The sequence below is a fragment of the Zingiber officinale genome, chromosome 2A (genome assembly GCF_018446385.1).
Source record: "Zingiber officinale cultivar Zhangliang chromosome 2A, Zo_v1.1, whole genome shotgun sequence".
Taxonomy (NCBI): domain Eukaryota; kingdom Viridiplantae; phylum Streptophyta; class Magnoliopsida; order Zingiberales; family Zingiberaceae; genus Zingiber; species Zingiber officinale.
The window spans coordinates 134,683,207-134,701,234 of NC_055988.1; the positions used below are offsets into that span (position 1 = coordinate 134,683,207).

Here is an 18,028-nt window from a genome sequence, read left to right on the forward strand (position 1 = left end):
ACAATCGTGATAAATTCTAGATGCCCAAAGATATCACTTATGGACCTAGAGAGTTCTAATTGGACTCATTCCAAGTGTTACAAGTTTTTAAAGTGTCCTAAAGTCAATATATGCTCAAAGATATCAACTTGAAGTCATTAACAGTGGTGATCAAAAGATTCAAACTTTAAGGCAATTGATACATACACATAATTTATCGCAGGGATGTTAGTACCAAACATGGACACCATAAATACTTTCATTGCACTACCCTCTTTTATTGCATGTCAACTTTTTAAAAATTCAAATTCCCTAGGTTCATCAATGGATTTTAGTCAAAATCCATTGATGAACTTAACAAGTTGCAATCAGATCCATTCTAAGTGCTACAGGTTTCTTAATTTATTTTCAGTACAAATGTGCCCTTAGTTATCATCTTGAAGCATTCACAGCAAAAGGTTAAACTTTCAAAACACTATGGTCTTGTTCTTCAAATAAAGTGATGTTGATCTTCCAACACCAACACCATACTTTATGATATCATCATAACATTGTGGTCCTATTCTTCGAATAATAGCACCAATGTGGTGTTGATCTTCAAAAACTAATACCAGAGTCTGTGACAATTAACACTAAACCATAACATCATTTACGAGGCTTAGGACAAGGCTTGCACACCATTATTGGTGCAATCAGGCTCCATCGTTTCAATGTTTGATAATATACCAAGGTTTGGTCAAGTTTGACTCAGGGTTGATTCAAACAAGACTTGATGTTTGAAAGTGAGAAGTGTAGTCAAGTCAAAGGTTGACGAGATGACTAGTAAAGAATGTTCTAACTAGATAATAGAAAAGGGAAAGCCTTAGCAGGTTAAGAGAGAACCATATGTTACGCAAGGGAAAGTCTAATCAGATCAAGGTTGACCGGATGACTAGCAATGGTGAGTAATCTACCAAGTGACTAGCAAGTCCAAGCAAGCCAAGGTGACCAAATGTTTGGCAAAGGGAAATCCTAAGGGAGTGGGCCTTAGGTGATGAAGTCTTAGAGGAAGTCCAAGAAAGAAGCCTAATAGGTCAGGTAGACTTATAAAAGTGTGATTTGATTCTTAGGAGGTGATCCTTAGGTGGTAAAATCTTGGAAGAGTGAACTTCAAGCAAAAGGTAAACCTAGTAGGTCAGATAGACTTGCAGGATTAGGCTAGGTTTCTTGTGTTGATACAATCAACCTCTATAATTTTGATATTTATTTGATAATATATTTAATGGAGTCTAGTCAGGTCTAAGTGGTCAAGGTAACTGAAGGCTTGGTAGTAGTGAGTAGTCTACTGAGTGACTAATAATTATAAGTGGTCAAAGTGACTGGAGACTTGATAGTGGTGAGTAGTCTACCAAGTAAATATCAAGTCCAAGTAATCAAGGTGACAGAAGGTTTGGTGGTCGTGAGCAGTCTACCGAGTGACTAGCAAGTCCAAGTGGTCAAGGTGACTGAAGGCTTGGCAGTGGTGAGAAGTCTACCGAGTTATTAGTCCTAATAGGAGTTAGACATATGAGAAGTTTTGGAAGAGTAAACTCCAAACAAGTGTGACCATAGTCGACTGGACCAACGAATCTTAAATATTGTTAACACTGCTTTACTTTACTATTTTATATCTATTGTGCTAACTCAGTGTTGTAGGAAATTCTTAATCAATCAGGTTGATCAAATAATAAGCAGGACTAGAGAAAGTTCAAATAAGTCTGGAGGACCATATATTTAGAGGATAAGTTAAGGTAAACTCCTAGAGAAGAGTGCAATGAAGTCATGTCCCGGTTGGACAAACCTTAGGCATTAATCCGACTAAAGAAACCAATAGAGGTTTCTAAGTCGAGATCAAACAATCTCATCTGTCTCTTTCTTATATATGCATGTTATATCTAACTCTATTTTACAGGATCATCATTATTATTATACTATGTTAACTTTATTTTGTAGAAAAATGAAGTTTGACATGATTCAAAGATTTGGTCAACCGAACCAAGTAGTTCAGTCTACCAATCCCCAATGATGAGAACATATCAGATTCAAAGTGAGTTGAAGAACAAAATAATGGTTCAACAGACCGAAAGAATGATCAATCTACCAAATTTATTTTGGTAACTAGATATCACATAAGATTGAATCATGCTTGGAAGGAAATGACAGAGTTCAGTCAACTAAACAAGTGATCGATTGACCAAACACATTTTGTAAGTGAAGAGTGGATTAGATCAGATCGAGCAACAAAGGAAGTTCTAGCTGTTCAGTAGACCGAATTGGCATTTAGTCGACCGATAAAGGTAGATTTCATGGAAGATATGATTTGGGCATATCAAAAGCTAGACGTGAAGTTAGCCAAATTCTAGAGGTCAGTCGACCGAAAAAGGATTAGTCGACGGAATAAAAAAAAATAAAAGGAGCCTCAAAGTCAAACACTGGACAATCAATTCTCTCCAAGTCTCATACTCTGTTCTACTACTTCGTCTGTACAAGTCTTGTTGCTACTACACCTACAAGCTCTCCAACAACCTATGCCCAAACTTCATTCTTCAGTTGTTAGTATTTTAATAATATGCATTTACTATTAAAGGGATAACTATCTGTTACTATCACCTTCATCCCTGTATGCTCTCATCCTTCTCCAAAAGTTTTCGGAAAGGAGATTTTAGTGATTGGCCGATTGCCTCTTCAAAAATGGTCCAAAGGATTGTGAGCCTTAGACTAGTAGTCAGCTAGGCTACGAACTGAGTAAACCGTCCGAGTCTTTCTTGTCTTGTTTTATTTTCCGCTATCTAACTTTATTTTCGTATAAAGAAAGTTTTTTTGCCGAGCGATATTTAACCCCCCCCCCCCTTCTATTGTGCTTTTTAGTCCTATATCTTGTTTGTATTTGTATGTGTATCTTATAGGAACCTGGAGCTAAAAACAAGACTAAAGAAGTATACAGACGCAAACCAGATGCAGCCAAACCAAGTCCGGAGTGAACCAGACTTGACTCGGGTCGAACTGGACCCAAGCTGGTTTGGTCAACCGATCCTAAGGATCGATAGACTGATTGGTTTAGTCAGCATATCCCAAGGATTAGTAAACTGATCCCAAAGACCAGTTGACCAATAGGGTTCAGGTGACCGAGTTTGGGTCTAGACCCAAATTGATGATGTGGCACCTAGTTCGGTAGACCAATCCCAAGGATGGGTAGACCGATAAACTTGATAATGAAGAGATCATAGAGCATGATAAACTCAGTCGTAAGGATCAGGTTTATCCACGATTAGTATACCAATAAGGTTTATCGGTAGACCGAATGAGGCTTATAAAAAGAATCTCAAGCATGACGTTCCAGACAACTATTCTTCTACTACTCTCTCTCTCTCTCTCTCTCTCTCTCTCTATGCTCAAAAGAAAAGATAGCAAGGCAAAACTCTTCGACCGAGAAAGCTCCAAGAGGGGTGTGTTGCGCTCAGGATTTCTGGATCAGATCACAGTGTTTGATTGTATTTCTTTTACAAGCCTGTACTTTCTTTTATATCCTGCGCTTGTATAAATCTATAAGCGGTTTCTTTGCCTTCGAAAAGGAGAAGATCTAGTAGGTACTTAGGCCTTGGACATTCTGACCCTGGGGCTAAGTAAAGTGTCGATGTTGCTCTTTATTGTTTGTTTATTATATTTAAGATACAATGACTAACTTTGATAGAACAAATGATGAAACATGAGAAAAAGACGGATTGATAGCACTAGTCCTACAACCATATCTACCTTTCCTACACTCAGATATTTCATTTCAAGGCAAATTTCCATAAATTCAAATATCCTAAGTCCATCAGCCTATTGATAGATCTAGAGAGATCTTATTAGACTCATTCCAAGTATTACAAGTTTCTAAAATGCTCCAGAGTATATATGTGCCTAGAGATATATATCAGTTTGAAGTCATTAACAATAATGAGAAAAAGGTTTTTAAAGTTTATGACTTTAAGGCAATGGATATATATATATATATATATATATATATATATATATATATATATATATATATATATATATATATATCTCGTAGAGATATCAAAACAAGTCATAGATATCATAAATACTTTCACTATACTACCTTATTCTATTATATGTCAACTTTTGAGAAATATAAATCTCTAGGTCTATCAATGGATTTCGATCAAAACTCATTAATGGACCTAGAGAATTTTGATTTGACATATTCTAACTCTCGTGGGTTTCTGCCATACTAAGGAGTCCAAATATACGCTTTTTTACTATTTTAAAAAATCAACATAATAACAGTACTAATGGTGTTGGTGTTTAAGTTGTAGTGTTGATTTAAAAAATAATAATATAGTGGTATTGGTGTGTTAGAATGTAGTGTTGGTTTTTAAAAATCAACATCCAAGAGAAAATATATTTACATGCAAGACAAGATAGGAAAGAGAAAAGAAGTATGTACGCTCTTTACAAAATTGCCGAAGAAGATAATGCAATGCTTGACTAAGGGGAGGAAGAAGACATAATTTAGGAGAGTTGGGCAAGCATAAGTAGGAAACATTGAAGTAAAGAAATCATTATTTTAAGTCATATAATCATAAGAGTATTGACCTATTCGAGCTAACAGATGGCTAGGGTTATAATTCAACCAAGCGTTCATAAATAAATTTGGTGTTCGGCTTGGTAAGAGATTATTTATGTTCGTTTAATATGCACAAGATCAATTAAACAAACAAGCTTGAACAATTCGTTAAACTAAATAAACAAGGTTGAACATATATATGTTCAGCTCGTTAATATTCATAAACAACATTTGTGAACAATGTTCATAAATAATATTTATGAAGCATATTCATTAATAAAACTCTTATCAATTTCTAAATAAATAATATAATAAAATAATAGAAACAAATAAGTTTGAATTATCAACTCAATAATCAATCAAACAATTAAAAGTTTTAAACAATCAAACAACTTTGAATTGAGAGCTCAATAACATCTAAATGAACTAAGTGTTGGATCGTAGCGTTCGCTAGAGGGGGTGAATAGCGATTAAAAATAAATCGTAGCGAGTACACAGCGGAAATAGAAAGCAATGCTAACACAGACCAATTTTACTTGGTTCGGAACCTTTGTCGACTCCTACTCCAAGGCCCGCACACAAGGGTGCTTTCGATGGGCAATTCACTAGCAATTCGAAACTTATTACAAATCTAAGTACAGGAAATGCTAAAATAAACTCTGACAATAATAATAAAGAAAAGAAGAAAATGGAAAGGCACTTTGTCGGAGTAGCGTCGTAATGTCACAGGAGCGCAAGAATGCAAATTGTGAGTTAATTTTCTAGCTCCAGCGTTGACCCTCCTTGTATAGGAGGTTCGGGGCGCCCGCAGCCCTTCGGGGCACCCTGAAGTGACGTAGCCGAGTCAACCAGTGAACTCCACGTGACACAGCGACGTTAGGGATAATATTTGTCTCCGGGCGGCCGGGGACCTCCCGGGCGCCCGAACCTCGGACCTCCCGGGCGCCCGGACCTCCGGGCGCTCGGACCACTTTTTCTCCAGGAAGTCCTCTCCTGCAAGAAATGATTAGTCCGAGACAAAATGCAATTTATATTACCCTTCAAAACAAAGTATTAGCATAGTTATAATAAACAAAAAGAGTGTTAATTAGATTCCGTCTCTCCGAGACTGGAATCTAGTCAAGATCTCGACTTGGAGTTCTGAAATGGTTCTAAGTCGGATCGGCACCTAAGTTCCCTTCCCGGGAATGCGTCCTCACAGTCACTTCCTTCAAGTGACTTATCTTCACTTACCTGCCAGACGTCCGGTCAGCCCTTCGACCCGTCTGGACTTCGCACCAGCTATCCGGTCAGCCCTTCGACCTAGCTAGACTTCGTGTCAAACGTCCGGTCAGCTCGTCAACCCGTTTGGACTTTATGTCAGCTATCCGGTCGACCCGTCGACCTAGCTGGGCTTCGTGCCAGACATCCGGTCAGCCCGTCGACCTGTCTGGGCTTCTCCTGCACACTCGGTCAGAGTGTTAGATCAACAACAAAATTAACTTAATCTATTTTGTCATTCCTCAAAACCTGGGTTAGACCGTTAGTGCTAACCGCACCAACACTAAGCTCGAGCTAAACATAAATTAAAAGCTTGATAACATTTAAACAAACCAAGCTCAAGTCAAGATTCAAACAAGCTAAAGCTCGTAAAAAATAAACCACAAACCAAGCTTGAACGTACAATCATTTCAAAAGCTAAGTTTATTTTAAGCTCGGCTCAATTGCCTTATCAAATAAGCTTAATATCCTAAAATTTGGCTCGACTTGACTCGTTTATTGCCCTACTAGTGGCAACTTTACCATAATTTTTTTTTTTGAAAGATTTTAGTTTTTTCAAACAGTATAATAGATTTGAACATTATACAATGAATCTATAATTCATAAATACCTAGTAATCACTCTATTTAAAGAGTATAATTATTTTCAAATTTTGGCATGAATCTGCTTCTATTAATAAAACATGTAATAGTACAAAATCTCGTCGCCCACTATAATAAGCGATAGGTAGGACCATCAAATAACGAGAATTGGATGCTCACAGTTATGCAGGCACCCACGTCAATTTCTCTATTATTATATCTAAAATTTAAAATAAATAACTCACTTTATTAAATTTAGATAATTATTTTTTACTGTACACTACATCAAATACCCTAAAATTTCTATCATCTTTAATTTTTTTATTATTTTCTTTTCTTTCTTCTATTTTTTATTATTATATTTATGAAATGAATGGAATGAGAGTGATTGAGTGAAGAAGAGAGATTAAAAAGAAATATTATTTTATTTTTAGGGTAGAGATTTCATTCTCTAAATTTAAAAAATCATTATTCATCAAATTTAAATTTAGAGAATAGATAGGATAACTGATGAAGAGGATTTTTAGTTACCCTATTCAAAATTTAGGATAAAATCTTTGGATAGGGTAGTTGATGTGAATGCTCTTATACTTCAACTATTAGTGATATTGGATTGTCCATCAAAATTTATCTATATGGCCTTGGATTCATATCTTCGGTGATAAAAGATGAATACATTCATTTCCAGTACCCTCGCCAATCCGTCTCAGGACCAACACGAAGAAGATAAATCATGAACGACTACTAGTCTTTGGAATAATGATTAGCACATAAGAAAGACATTTACCTCGACTTTATCGAAATTTGAACCTCAAATTTTATAATAATTATATCTCATCTGCTAGCCATTAGATCGTCCCGATAAAACGAGATTCATCATCTTCGGGATTCATCGATTGAAGAGTTGGACATCTTAATTATTTTAATAAAAAAATAGAGATTATGCCTTGAATATTTTATTAATAAAATATGCAGAAAAAAATTACAGCTAACAACCTATTTATTTATATATAATTTAATTCCAAGTTTGTGCGTGCCCTTTTATCAGGATTATGCGTGATGATCTTGATCTGCATCCCTTGGCTTATCCAGTACCACGACCGCACTGCCTTGATGACGACCATTCCCTCCGGTGGTGCCTTGGCTTTCGCCAGAGCTGTCGTTGCAGTTTCTCCCAGCCGACCTCGATGCTACTATGGCCTTCCTCGGGGCAAAAGAGCTACTCCCCGTCCCATTCCTTTAACCCCTCGTCTCGCTTTCAGGTACCAGTTACTCTTCCTCATACTTGATCTTACGGCTAAGGGTGTGGGCAATGATCGGATCCTGCCAGATTCTTTCATCTTCTTCATTGGATCATTGTGTGTGTGTGTGTGTTTTGAGATGGATTTGGCTGCTTGCCTCACCTGATACTAATTGTCACGGAGGATTATCCTTATGCACAATAGAAAAAGGTGAAATTTTAAGTAGGAATCCTCATTTTGGCTCTCTAACGTCCAACATATTTTTTAGTTCTTCTAAGCTGCAAAATTTTTAGTGCTTGTTCAGTTATGTGGAACCCCATTCATCTCAACGTCTCTCTCTCTCTCTCTCTGGCTTCATTTACATGTATTTTTCTCAAGAGACAAATCTAGTAAGAAAATCCTTACAGTTATAAATGTGTAGAAAGGAAAAAAAAAATCTAGTAAGAAAAGTCTTACAAATTTGTAGAAAGGGAGAAAATCTGAATAGGTACAATGTAACTAAAGGCATAAAAGGTATAAGCATAGCGAAGTTTAAAGCATATGCTAAGTTCAACGATAATCACGATAATCTAGAAATTAAGACTGGAGAGTAAGCTATTTATCAGATTGTGAAACCTATAGGGAAAAAAAAAGAAATGTAAAGGCTTTGGTAATACTAGTGCATAAAAGATGAAAAAATCAAATGGTTCTTGTTTCTGACAATACAATTATACATGGATGGAAACATTATTCTTACAAGGTATTATGTAATGAGCTTTGCATAATTTGGTTTTAGAGATGGAAAATTTAGGAATAAAAAATTTGATCACATTGTTAGATCAACTGTGCTAAGGAAGCTTTACTAAAAATGAATGTAGATAAGTGTAAGTTTGGATTGTATTCCTATTGTGGTTTGAAGGAGTTTATGAGATTAAGATATAACTTGGTTAGTTGTGTTATTCGCTAACATTTTGAGACTTAAAGAAGGTTTTAGAAGAATGGAGGAAAAAGCTGTTCTACTTATTTGATAGAAATAAAGGTGACATACAATATTTCTTTTGTTTGTAGAGTTCTCAAGATGGTGAGTTATACCATAAAGATGCCCAATTCTTACAATCAATTTTGAGAAAGAGATATTGAGAGGAGAATAAGAGATGCCCAATTCTTACAATCAATTTGGTTTCATATCTGAAAGATCAAGATGATATTTATGTAAAATTGCAATTTAAGTATAAAAAAAAGAAAGAAAGATATGCATATGAGTTTTATTCTGTTTAAAAAACATATGTTTCTGAGGAAAAAATGCATATGAAAGAGTCCTGATCTTCTAGACAATTATTGTGGTGGATTTTGGAAAATAAATGAAATTAGTAATTATATTGATGTGATAAAATATATCTAATTTTAATGTTCTGACAATGTTAGAAATGTTAAGAGTATGACAGAATGTAGTTTTACTAATAAGAAGAATTAACAAAATAATTAATATGGATGGACCAGCATGCATTAAAAATTGAAAAAGAATTATGTCTTATAGTGTTGGTAAATATTTTATATCTAAGAGTTTGACCTTTATGCACAATATACTTTATATCTCATTATTGTCAAAGCACCTCTAGCATCACCATTTTTTGGAAGTCAGTGATGTGATTTGTCTTTGAACATGCACTTGAGAGTTCATCACCATAGAATTTTGTTTTTCTTTGCAGGTTAGGGAATGTGGCAAACTTCCATGCAAAGCACAGGATACCACTAATTTTCTCTTTGGACAATTCAAACGGAGAAGCTACTACCAAAACTAATACTAATGGCCCACCATTTCTCACGATCTTGGCTGGTCTCTTGATCTTCCTGCTCATCTGTTGGCTTGTTGGCTCAATAGTCATGTGGCTTGTTGGTCTGATCACAAACCAACCTTCCTAAGATAATGCTTCTTTCTGTCTTTTTCTTCATGTAATTGCAAATTTGTGGAGCTCATCTTTATCTGACTAGGTTGGCAGGATGTTAAGTTTCTAATTTGTTCAGACCACTTTTAAGATAAAGAGTCAGTTTAGGTCTATGTTAATAGCCTGATGCCTCAGTAGGTATGGCCTTAATCCTTCTTAGGGCGCGTTTGGTTCGGGGTTATTCTTGATAATCTTGGTTATCCATCCAAGGTTATCAACAAAAACCTTGTTTGGTTTAGGTATTCGATGATTCCCAAGTAATGTTTCATGCCCGACACGTCAGCAAAAGGGTCATGCAGCCCGGAATCGGAAAACCTCAGAAAACTAAGGTTTTTGTTAATTCCGGGGTTAACGAATTTTTTTTACCAAAAATACCCTCCGATAAGATTTTAAAAAAATAAAAATTTAAAAAAATAAAAATTTTAAAAATAAAAAATAAAAATTTTAAAAAATTTAAAATTTTAAAAAAATTAAAAAAATATATAAAAATTAAAAAATTTTAAAAAAATTTTAAAAATTTAAAAATTGTAAAAAATTAAAAAAATTTTAAAAAATTTTAAAAATAAAAATAAAATTAAAAAAAAATTAAATTTAAAAAATGTAAAAAAATAAAAAAAATATAAATATAAATAATATAAAAATATAAAAACATTAAAAAATAAAAAATACATAAAAAAGTAAAAAAATATACAAGAAAAAGAAAGTAAAAAAATATTAAAAAATGAATAATAATAATAATAATAATAAATAAATAAATAAATAATAATAATAATAATATGTATAGTTGGTTTTATAACTGAGGGTAATACGGTAAAATATTAAACTAGGGTATTCATTAAAACCTTCAAACAAACAAGTTTTTGTTGCATTACTTAAGTTGAACCAAACAACATTTGGTTATGTTTTATTCCCTATAACCTTGGTTATGTGATTACCTGGTAATCACATAACCAAGGTTATACATGATGACTTGAACCAAACGCACCCTTAAAGTAGTTGATATTTATTGGGTTTGTTCTGTAGATTTGTTTAAAAATCTTAAGACAAACTTTTATCCTCCCTTTTCTCCATCAATGTTTTGGCCGTCAATTTTGCAGCTCTTAGATATAAATCATATAATAGCTTGAATTGTGATATTTTTTCCTGGGCATTTTTCCAATACGAGCCATTCATCTATCAAGACAGGCATATATTTATTTATTTATTGTTGCTAGTTCTATTTTTCCTTGGCTTGAACTCGATTCGATTTACACTGAACACTGACTCAACTCGAATTTGCTCGAGTCTATAAAATTGAGCTTGAGTTCGAGCTCAATATTTAATTATGGGCTCGAACTTGAGATCGATTTTTTATTATTTTTTTATTAAATAAATTAATAAATTGTATATTATAAAAATATATATTGTTATTGGCTCATTTTGATCGATGAGCCAAATAGCTAATAATAATTAGGTTCGAGCTCAACTCGATTTCTAATCAAGTCGGCTTGAGCTCAGTCAACATCAAATTCGAGTTAAGTTTTGATCGAATCGCTCATGAGGGGCTTTAGCTCATTTGCATCCCTAGTTTATAATCATCTTGTTACACCTATATCATTTTGTCAAACTTTTTAGGGTGCAAGTTAATTGTAAATCATGAAAATTATAATTTATCTCATTCTTAATTAATATATTTATGTTAAACATTTAGATCTTTAAAAATATATATCTTTTAGCTGTGAATTTAGTCAGCTAATTTGTATACCATAAGGGCCACCTTTTCCATTAAATTGGAGGGGGGAAATCAGGATATTATTGGGAAAACATATCTATGGTGAATTTTGGTTTAAAAAAATGTTTAAGAAGGTATGTTTCGAGAAAAAGAAATCTCTCAGTTTTGGGGGGAAAAAAAAATTCTTCTTTTGTTTTTCTTGTCACGTACGTTGGATTACGACTGAGGTGAATAGCATAATAGAAAATTACTTGTGCAGGTAATGAAGCAATTTAAGAGGAATAAATGAAATAAAAATGATATAAAGCATTTTACGAACTTTCAATTTATGCTCCATTGTTTATGAACTCATAAGGTGAGGAATTTTTTTAAAAAAAATTATAATACTTTCTTCTTTTGAAATATTTTAAAGGTATAGAAACTTATATAAAAAATGATTTAGAGCAACATAGGGTGAGAATAATAGTATTAAAATCAAAAACAAATAGAGCAACGATAATAATAATAACGAAAACTATGGGATAGAAACAATATGACAACAAGGTTTATCATATTTAACATTTATAATATTTGAATTTAAACACCAATAAACTAGACTTAGAATAGAGGGTAGCTTGTCACAAGTCTTTGTTAAATATGCAGATGAGTTGATTGGGCTATTGATTTCAGCTTTGAAACACCTATTTCTTTGGTTAAGTCATTTGCCTAAATGAGAAAACTATCCTCACCCAAGTTATAGGTCTGCCCTCTCATATCTTACTTGCTAAGGGTTCACCTCTTAGACTTTTTCCCTCTCTAATATTCAGTCATCCTCAATCTACTAGGACTTCTTATCTGCTAAGAGGTCTCACCTTTGGGTGTTCCTTCGTTTTGTCTAGTATTTGGTCCACCTTAACTTACCGTGCTAACGCCTATTGGACTTTCAAATTCTGCCAGCATTTCCAATACTTGTTTCAAATGTATAGTTATCCATTACCAACTTAGACTTTTGACAACTCTTGTTGATCTTTTCCATTGCATCTACATTGCCAGTGTCAAGATAAATCTACGCTTGATACTTAGCTTGTCACATAATGTTAGTCCAACATAGATTTAACTTTATACCTTTGTCAATGATATTACAATCATGCGGTCGGCAAGACTAAATGGTCCACTGCAGAGTCTGCTGTAAGGTGACTCAACTCAGCATCATGGTCACATTCATCTATGGCAAGCTTAATTTCCATCGTTAGTGGAAGGTCCCTTTGGGAAAGCTTACACAACATTAGCAACATGGTGCAAGAGCCCTGGGTGATGTTGGGAGACTTCAACACACTGTCTGCTGAGGAGAAACAAGGTGGCTTACTAGTAACAAATTATGAAACTGAAGACTTTCACAGGTTCATCACTGAAAATGCATTGGAGGACCTTACATCAGTGGGTTGTAAGTTCACATGGACTAATGGGCACATCTGTTCCAAACTTGACAGAGTCATTGTCAACAAAAGCTGGTTGTTTTGCAGAGTTCATGGCACCCTCTGACCACACACCAAGTCTCGTCGCCAATAAGGCATTCAAATTTTACAGTACACGAGCATCTCATGATAGGTTTCTACAACTAGTGGAGGAGGCATGGAGCAACAATCAATTTTGGCACATCACAGTTTCAGCTCAAGCAGAAACTCAAAGGTTTCAAAGCTCAACAGGTCTCCCTCAATAGGCAACATTTCTATCATATATTAGAACGTGCTTAGCGTGCCAAGGAGGAGCTTGAGGCAGCTCAAATGCATGGCATCATGGATGGAGCATACAAACAACTGATCCAACAAGCCACAAGGCTGCAAGAGGATGAATTTTCATTCCTTTCCCAAGTGTCAAGTCAGCCTACTTCAATGCATATATTAATTTGCTCTAGGGGGGCCGCTGATGTGACGGTTCCACATTTTTTTTATTAATTATTTTAATATATGCTATGCAAACATTTTTATTTTCTAAAATTCTCTACATAATTTTCCTTGAAACGCTATTATAAGTTTTTTCTATGATAATGAATATGTAAGTTTTTTTTTGATATATTTTTCAATCAGTCGCCTAATAAGATATATAACTTCTATCATTGATCTTTCAGCTATAAATCCAAATTAATTTTTCATCTTTTTGATCTCCTTAATTGATTAGACTTTCTTTATTTTAAATATCAATTTAAATAACTTTATAAGTCATTTAATATCCTATTTTTGTAAATATTTCCATATATCTATTGGAATATTATTTGATTTGACCACTTTTCCATTTTATATCCATTTAATGCTTGAATAACTTTTTAAATATGAATTCTTTAATAAAAATTTAGATTTCTATGCTACTCTAACCTACTTAAATCTAAGTTGGTCACCAAAATCTTTATTAAAAATTGATGAAAATATCTCTTCAATACTTATTTATTTCCTCATCCTTTACTACTACCCTATTGGATTCATTTTTAATGTATTTTATTTAAGATCTTTTATTTTCCTGTCTCTCACTTTAGGTATTCTATATATGTCTCTTTTTCCTTCTTTGTATCAAGCTATCGATATAAGCATTCAAAAACTTCATTCTTAGCTTCACTTATTACTTTGTTGACATCTTTCTTGACTACTTTATCCTTAAAAGTTTTCTTTTTTCTTACAAATATAAATTAACTTATAGTTTATTTAGTTTTCAATTACTTTCTCTTATACTTCCTCATTCCACCATCAATATTCTTTATTTAATGATATCTGCCTTCTTGACTCACCAAATATGCTCTTGGCCACCATTTTCAAATTTGGTGACATCTTATGTCATGTCATATTTAAGTTATCTTATATTTTTCCTAATGCTTGTACTTTTGTTCTCTTCTTAAAGATATTTTACTTCTCATCCTTTAACTTCCACCGTTGATCCTAGGAGTCATGTATATTTTCCATCTATTGATTCTAAGCTTGAGGTATATATTTGTACCACTAACCTTTGTTAGGTGGTTAGGTTTTTTTCAACGATGAACTTATAAACTTTACAATTTTTCTATCGTTCTTCCTGATCATAAGACAATCAATTGCATCTTTTGTTCCCACTTTTGAATGCAACAAGGGTTTTTTTTTCTCTTTTCTTGAAAAACATATTAGGTTCTATAAGTTCATATGATATTATAAAATCCAATATAATAACTTTTCTTTCATCATTTCTTGTTCCAAAATCATATCCCTCATTTAGACATTCTCCTATTAAAATCATTTCATTTGATAAAAAAAAAATATTACCTCATCAAGGTTTTTCAAAATCTATATTTGATATTTTCATCTAATCCTACTTAGCGTGAATATATACTAAGTATATAATAGTTTCTTTTGCTACCACTATCTTGAGAGGTATATGTTGGATATAATTATCCCTATTAGGTGGGCTTATTTGTAAGTTGCACACGTGAATACGATACGAACTCTTTAAAGTGATCTAACTTATATCCAGTGGATTTTAGATAATTGGATGTAGATTTCATATATGTAGAACCTTTAGTCCCGCATCTATTATTATCTATATGCTGATAATAGATGTTCAGTATATATGGACTTATAGTCCCACATCTATTATCATCGATGGGCTGATAATAGATGTCCACTATATATAGGGTTGGTCCCCAAGGGCTTAGGATGATCTTGATATAGCTTTTGGTTTCTCATTGACCTAAAGCTTTTCGGCGCCGTCATCCCCTAAGTCCCTCGGAAAACCTACCTTTTTCTTTCCGCTACTTCTTCTTCCACAGGATCTTCTGGATGACGCTAAAAGACAAAGATATGGCTCTTCAATCAGGTTCTTTGTCATTATGTTTATGTATTATTAGTTTCTTATGTCATATTCTCGACGAAACCAAGATCCATGCTTATATATTCTTGTTTTTCCTATTTGAATTCTTATTTCGGTTGTTTAGAATTCATACGGCTTAGGTTTTACAAGAACTTTCAATTGGTATCAGAGCCAAGGCTATGTTTTGTCGTTTTTCCTTGGCAATAAAGTTTAGGTTTTTCGTTGATTTGTGATTTGTATGCTAGATTAAGTCTTTCCTAGTTAATACAAATTTTTAATCGTCGAAGATTATATAAGAGAAAATTGGGATAGACTTGTTTTTCAAGTTTTTCGTATTTCTATGAAGAATACGAAGAACGACGAAAATCGTCACCATTTAACCTAATTTTAGGTAAAATTGTGATGATTTAATCGATTGCTTTGGTCGAGCAATTGATTACCGAGTCTAAAATTTTGAACAGAAATATTTGAAATTTAAATAGTTAATAGCCTTAAGCTTGCGACTACGTCAATTTTAATCGATTAAGTTTGATTTTAATCGATTAATATTGTTTTTTTTATTAATTAAGTTTTTTTTAATGTTTCTTCGGAAAAAAATCTGTTTCGTTGAAACAGAATTCGAGAAGAAAAAAATTGCTACGGTTTCGGTGAAACAGTAAAAGAAAGAAAATTAATATTTTTTTAAGAAATAATTAAGGGATTAAATAGTATTAAATAATACTATTTAATTATAGAACTCGAAGCTTTTAGTTTCTTAAGGAAGGGTTCTATGTATAATCACGTAGTCGCATATAGTAGGCTTTCGAATCGATTGGGATAATCGATTGGATCATGCCAATCGATTACTATAAGGTATCAATCGATAAATAAGTCTAATTTTATTGTTAAGGCTGATTAAGTAATTTCTATTCGAATTAAGTTCCTAGTATTTTCTTGGGTCTATCTACACAACGTGCTACTAAGTTGAACTAATGTGTCGGCCCAAAGGAAGGCACCTTAAGTAGGTTTAGTGCATTTTGTGTTGGTAGACGTATATCTATGCTAAAAATAATCGGCCCAAAGGAAGGTTACTTTTATGTCAGATATATACATAAGGTAGCTTACAACTATAGAACAAAATTTTATTTTGTTCAGATCATACACAAAATATATCGGCCCAAAGAAAGACATATTTTGTGACCGATTAAGGTTGTTGTAAGTTATGAACCAAAATATAACTCATATAAAGTATCATATTATGCGCACAATGGGTCGGCCCAAAGGAAGGCACATTGTGTGGCCAATTAAAGTTTGAGTTATACTAGAGAGTATCGCTAAAAAATAATGTGTCGAGCCAAAGGAAGTCACATTATATTGTACTTGGTATCTCATAAAGAGCCCATTTATATGCATTTAAAATTCTATTTTATTTGCATAATTTTATATTACTTATATGTTCTTGGCTTTAGTTAAATCATAAGCTTAAATAAATTTCTCTTTTTAATTTCAGTGCAATCTGTAACTGCCAGCATTAATAACATCCCAATACTAACTGATTCGAATTTTGTTGAATGGAAAGAATATATGACAGTAGTCTTAGGCTGCATGAACTTAGACTATGCATTAAGGAATGATTGCCCCACACCTTTGACCAGTGCTAGCACTATAGAGCAGAGGGCTGAATTTCAGCTGTGGGAGAAATCAAATCGTATATGTCTAAGTATCATGAAGCTTTCTATACCGACAGCAATAAAAGGCTCAATAACAGAGGGAGAAGATGCTAAGAGTTTCCTGGACCAATTAGCAGACCGATTCACCTCAAATGAAAAGGTTGAGACTACCACACTTCTTACGAAGTTGGTAACCATGCGATATAATGGTAAAGGAAACATAAGGGAGTACATTATGGAGATGTCCAATATAGCAACAAGTCTAAAAGAACTAAAACTCGAGATGTCTGAGGGTATGTTAGTGCATTTCGTCTTGATGTCTCTGCCTGCACGGTTCACTCCTTTTAAGATATCATATAATACTCAAAAAGAAAAGTGGACATTGAATGAGTTTATTGCCCAATGCGTGCAAGAGGATGAGAGACTAAAGATTGAGACATCTGAGAGTGCTCACTTAGCATCTGGTTCTCAAAGTACGAGCAAGAAATGAAAGAGGATCAATAAGAAAGGAAAGGGAAAATAAACTGCAGATTCTGGAGGCAATGGCCATAAGGAGCACAAGAAGCAGGATAAGGAATCCACATGTTTCTTTTGCAAGAAGAAAGGTCATATGAAGAAAGACTGCCTCAAGTACACTAACTGGCGTGTAAAGAAAGGTAAACTTCTCAACTTTGTTAGTTCGGAAGTTAATCTAGCTATAGTACCCACTGACACTTGGTGGATAGATACCGATGCTACTACTCACATAAGTGTCACTATGCAGGGTTATCTCAGGAGCCGACTTCCGCTTGATGGTGAAAGATACATCTATACAGGAAATGGAAAGAAGGCTAAAGTCGAGTCGATTGATGTTTTTAGGCTTTGTTTAGGAACCAATGTCTTTCTAGATTTAGAAAATACATTTATTGTATCGTCTTTTCGACGGAATTTAATTTCAATTTCTTGTTTGGACAAATCAGGTTATTCTTGTTCATTTAGAAATGGAATTTTCAATATTTTCTTTAATTCAGTGTTGGTTGGCAATGGTTCCTTGGTTGATAAGCTTTATAAATTGAACACCTTTACTCCTACAATTGACAACGTGATAATGCATAGTATAGGTACAAAACGTAAATTGACTAACGAGAATTCTTCCATGTTGTGGCATAGGCGTTTAGGATATATATCCAAACAACGCCTAGAAAGGTTAATATCACATGGAATTCTCGATTCTCTTGATATATCAGACTTTGATGTCTGCATAGAGTGTATCAAGGGGAAGACCACTAACAAAAGGAGTAGGGGGGC

General features: G+C 33.8%; 1 protein-coding gene across 1 annotated transcript; it reads left to right on the forward strand.

The window, feature by feature from the left end:
* The first annotated feature begins 7,452 nt into the window (after window positions 1-7,452).
* On the forward strand, window positions 7,453-9,693 carry LOC122040055. Its single transcript, XM_042599427.1, has 2 exons — window positions 7,453-7,670; window positions 9,338-9,693. The coding sequence occupies exons 1-2, from the start codon at window positions 7,468-7,470 to the stop codon at window positions 9,549-9,551; spliced, it is 417 nt and encodes a 138-aa protein (XP_042455361.1). The 5' UTR covers window positions 7,453-7,467; the 3' UTR covers window positions 9,552-9,693.
* The last annotated feature ends 8,335 nt before the right edge of the window (window positions 9,694-18,028 follow it).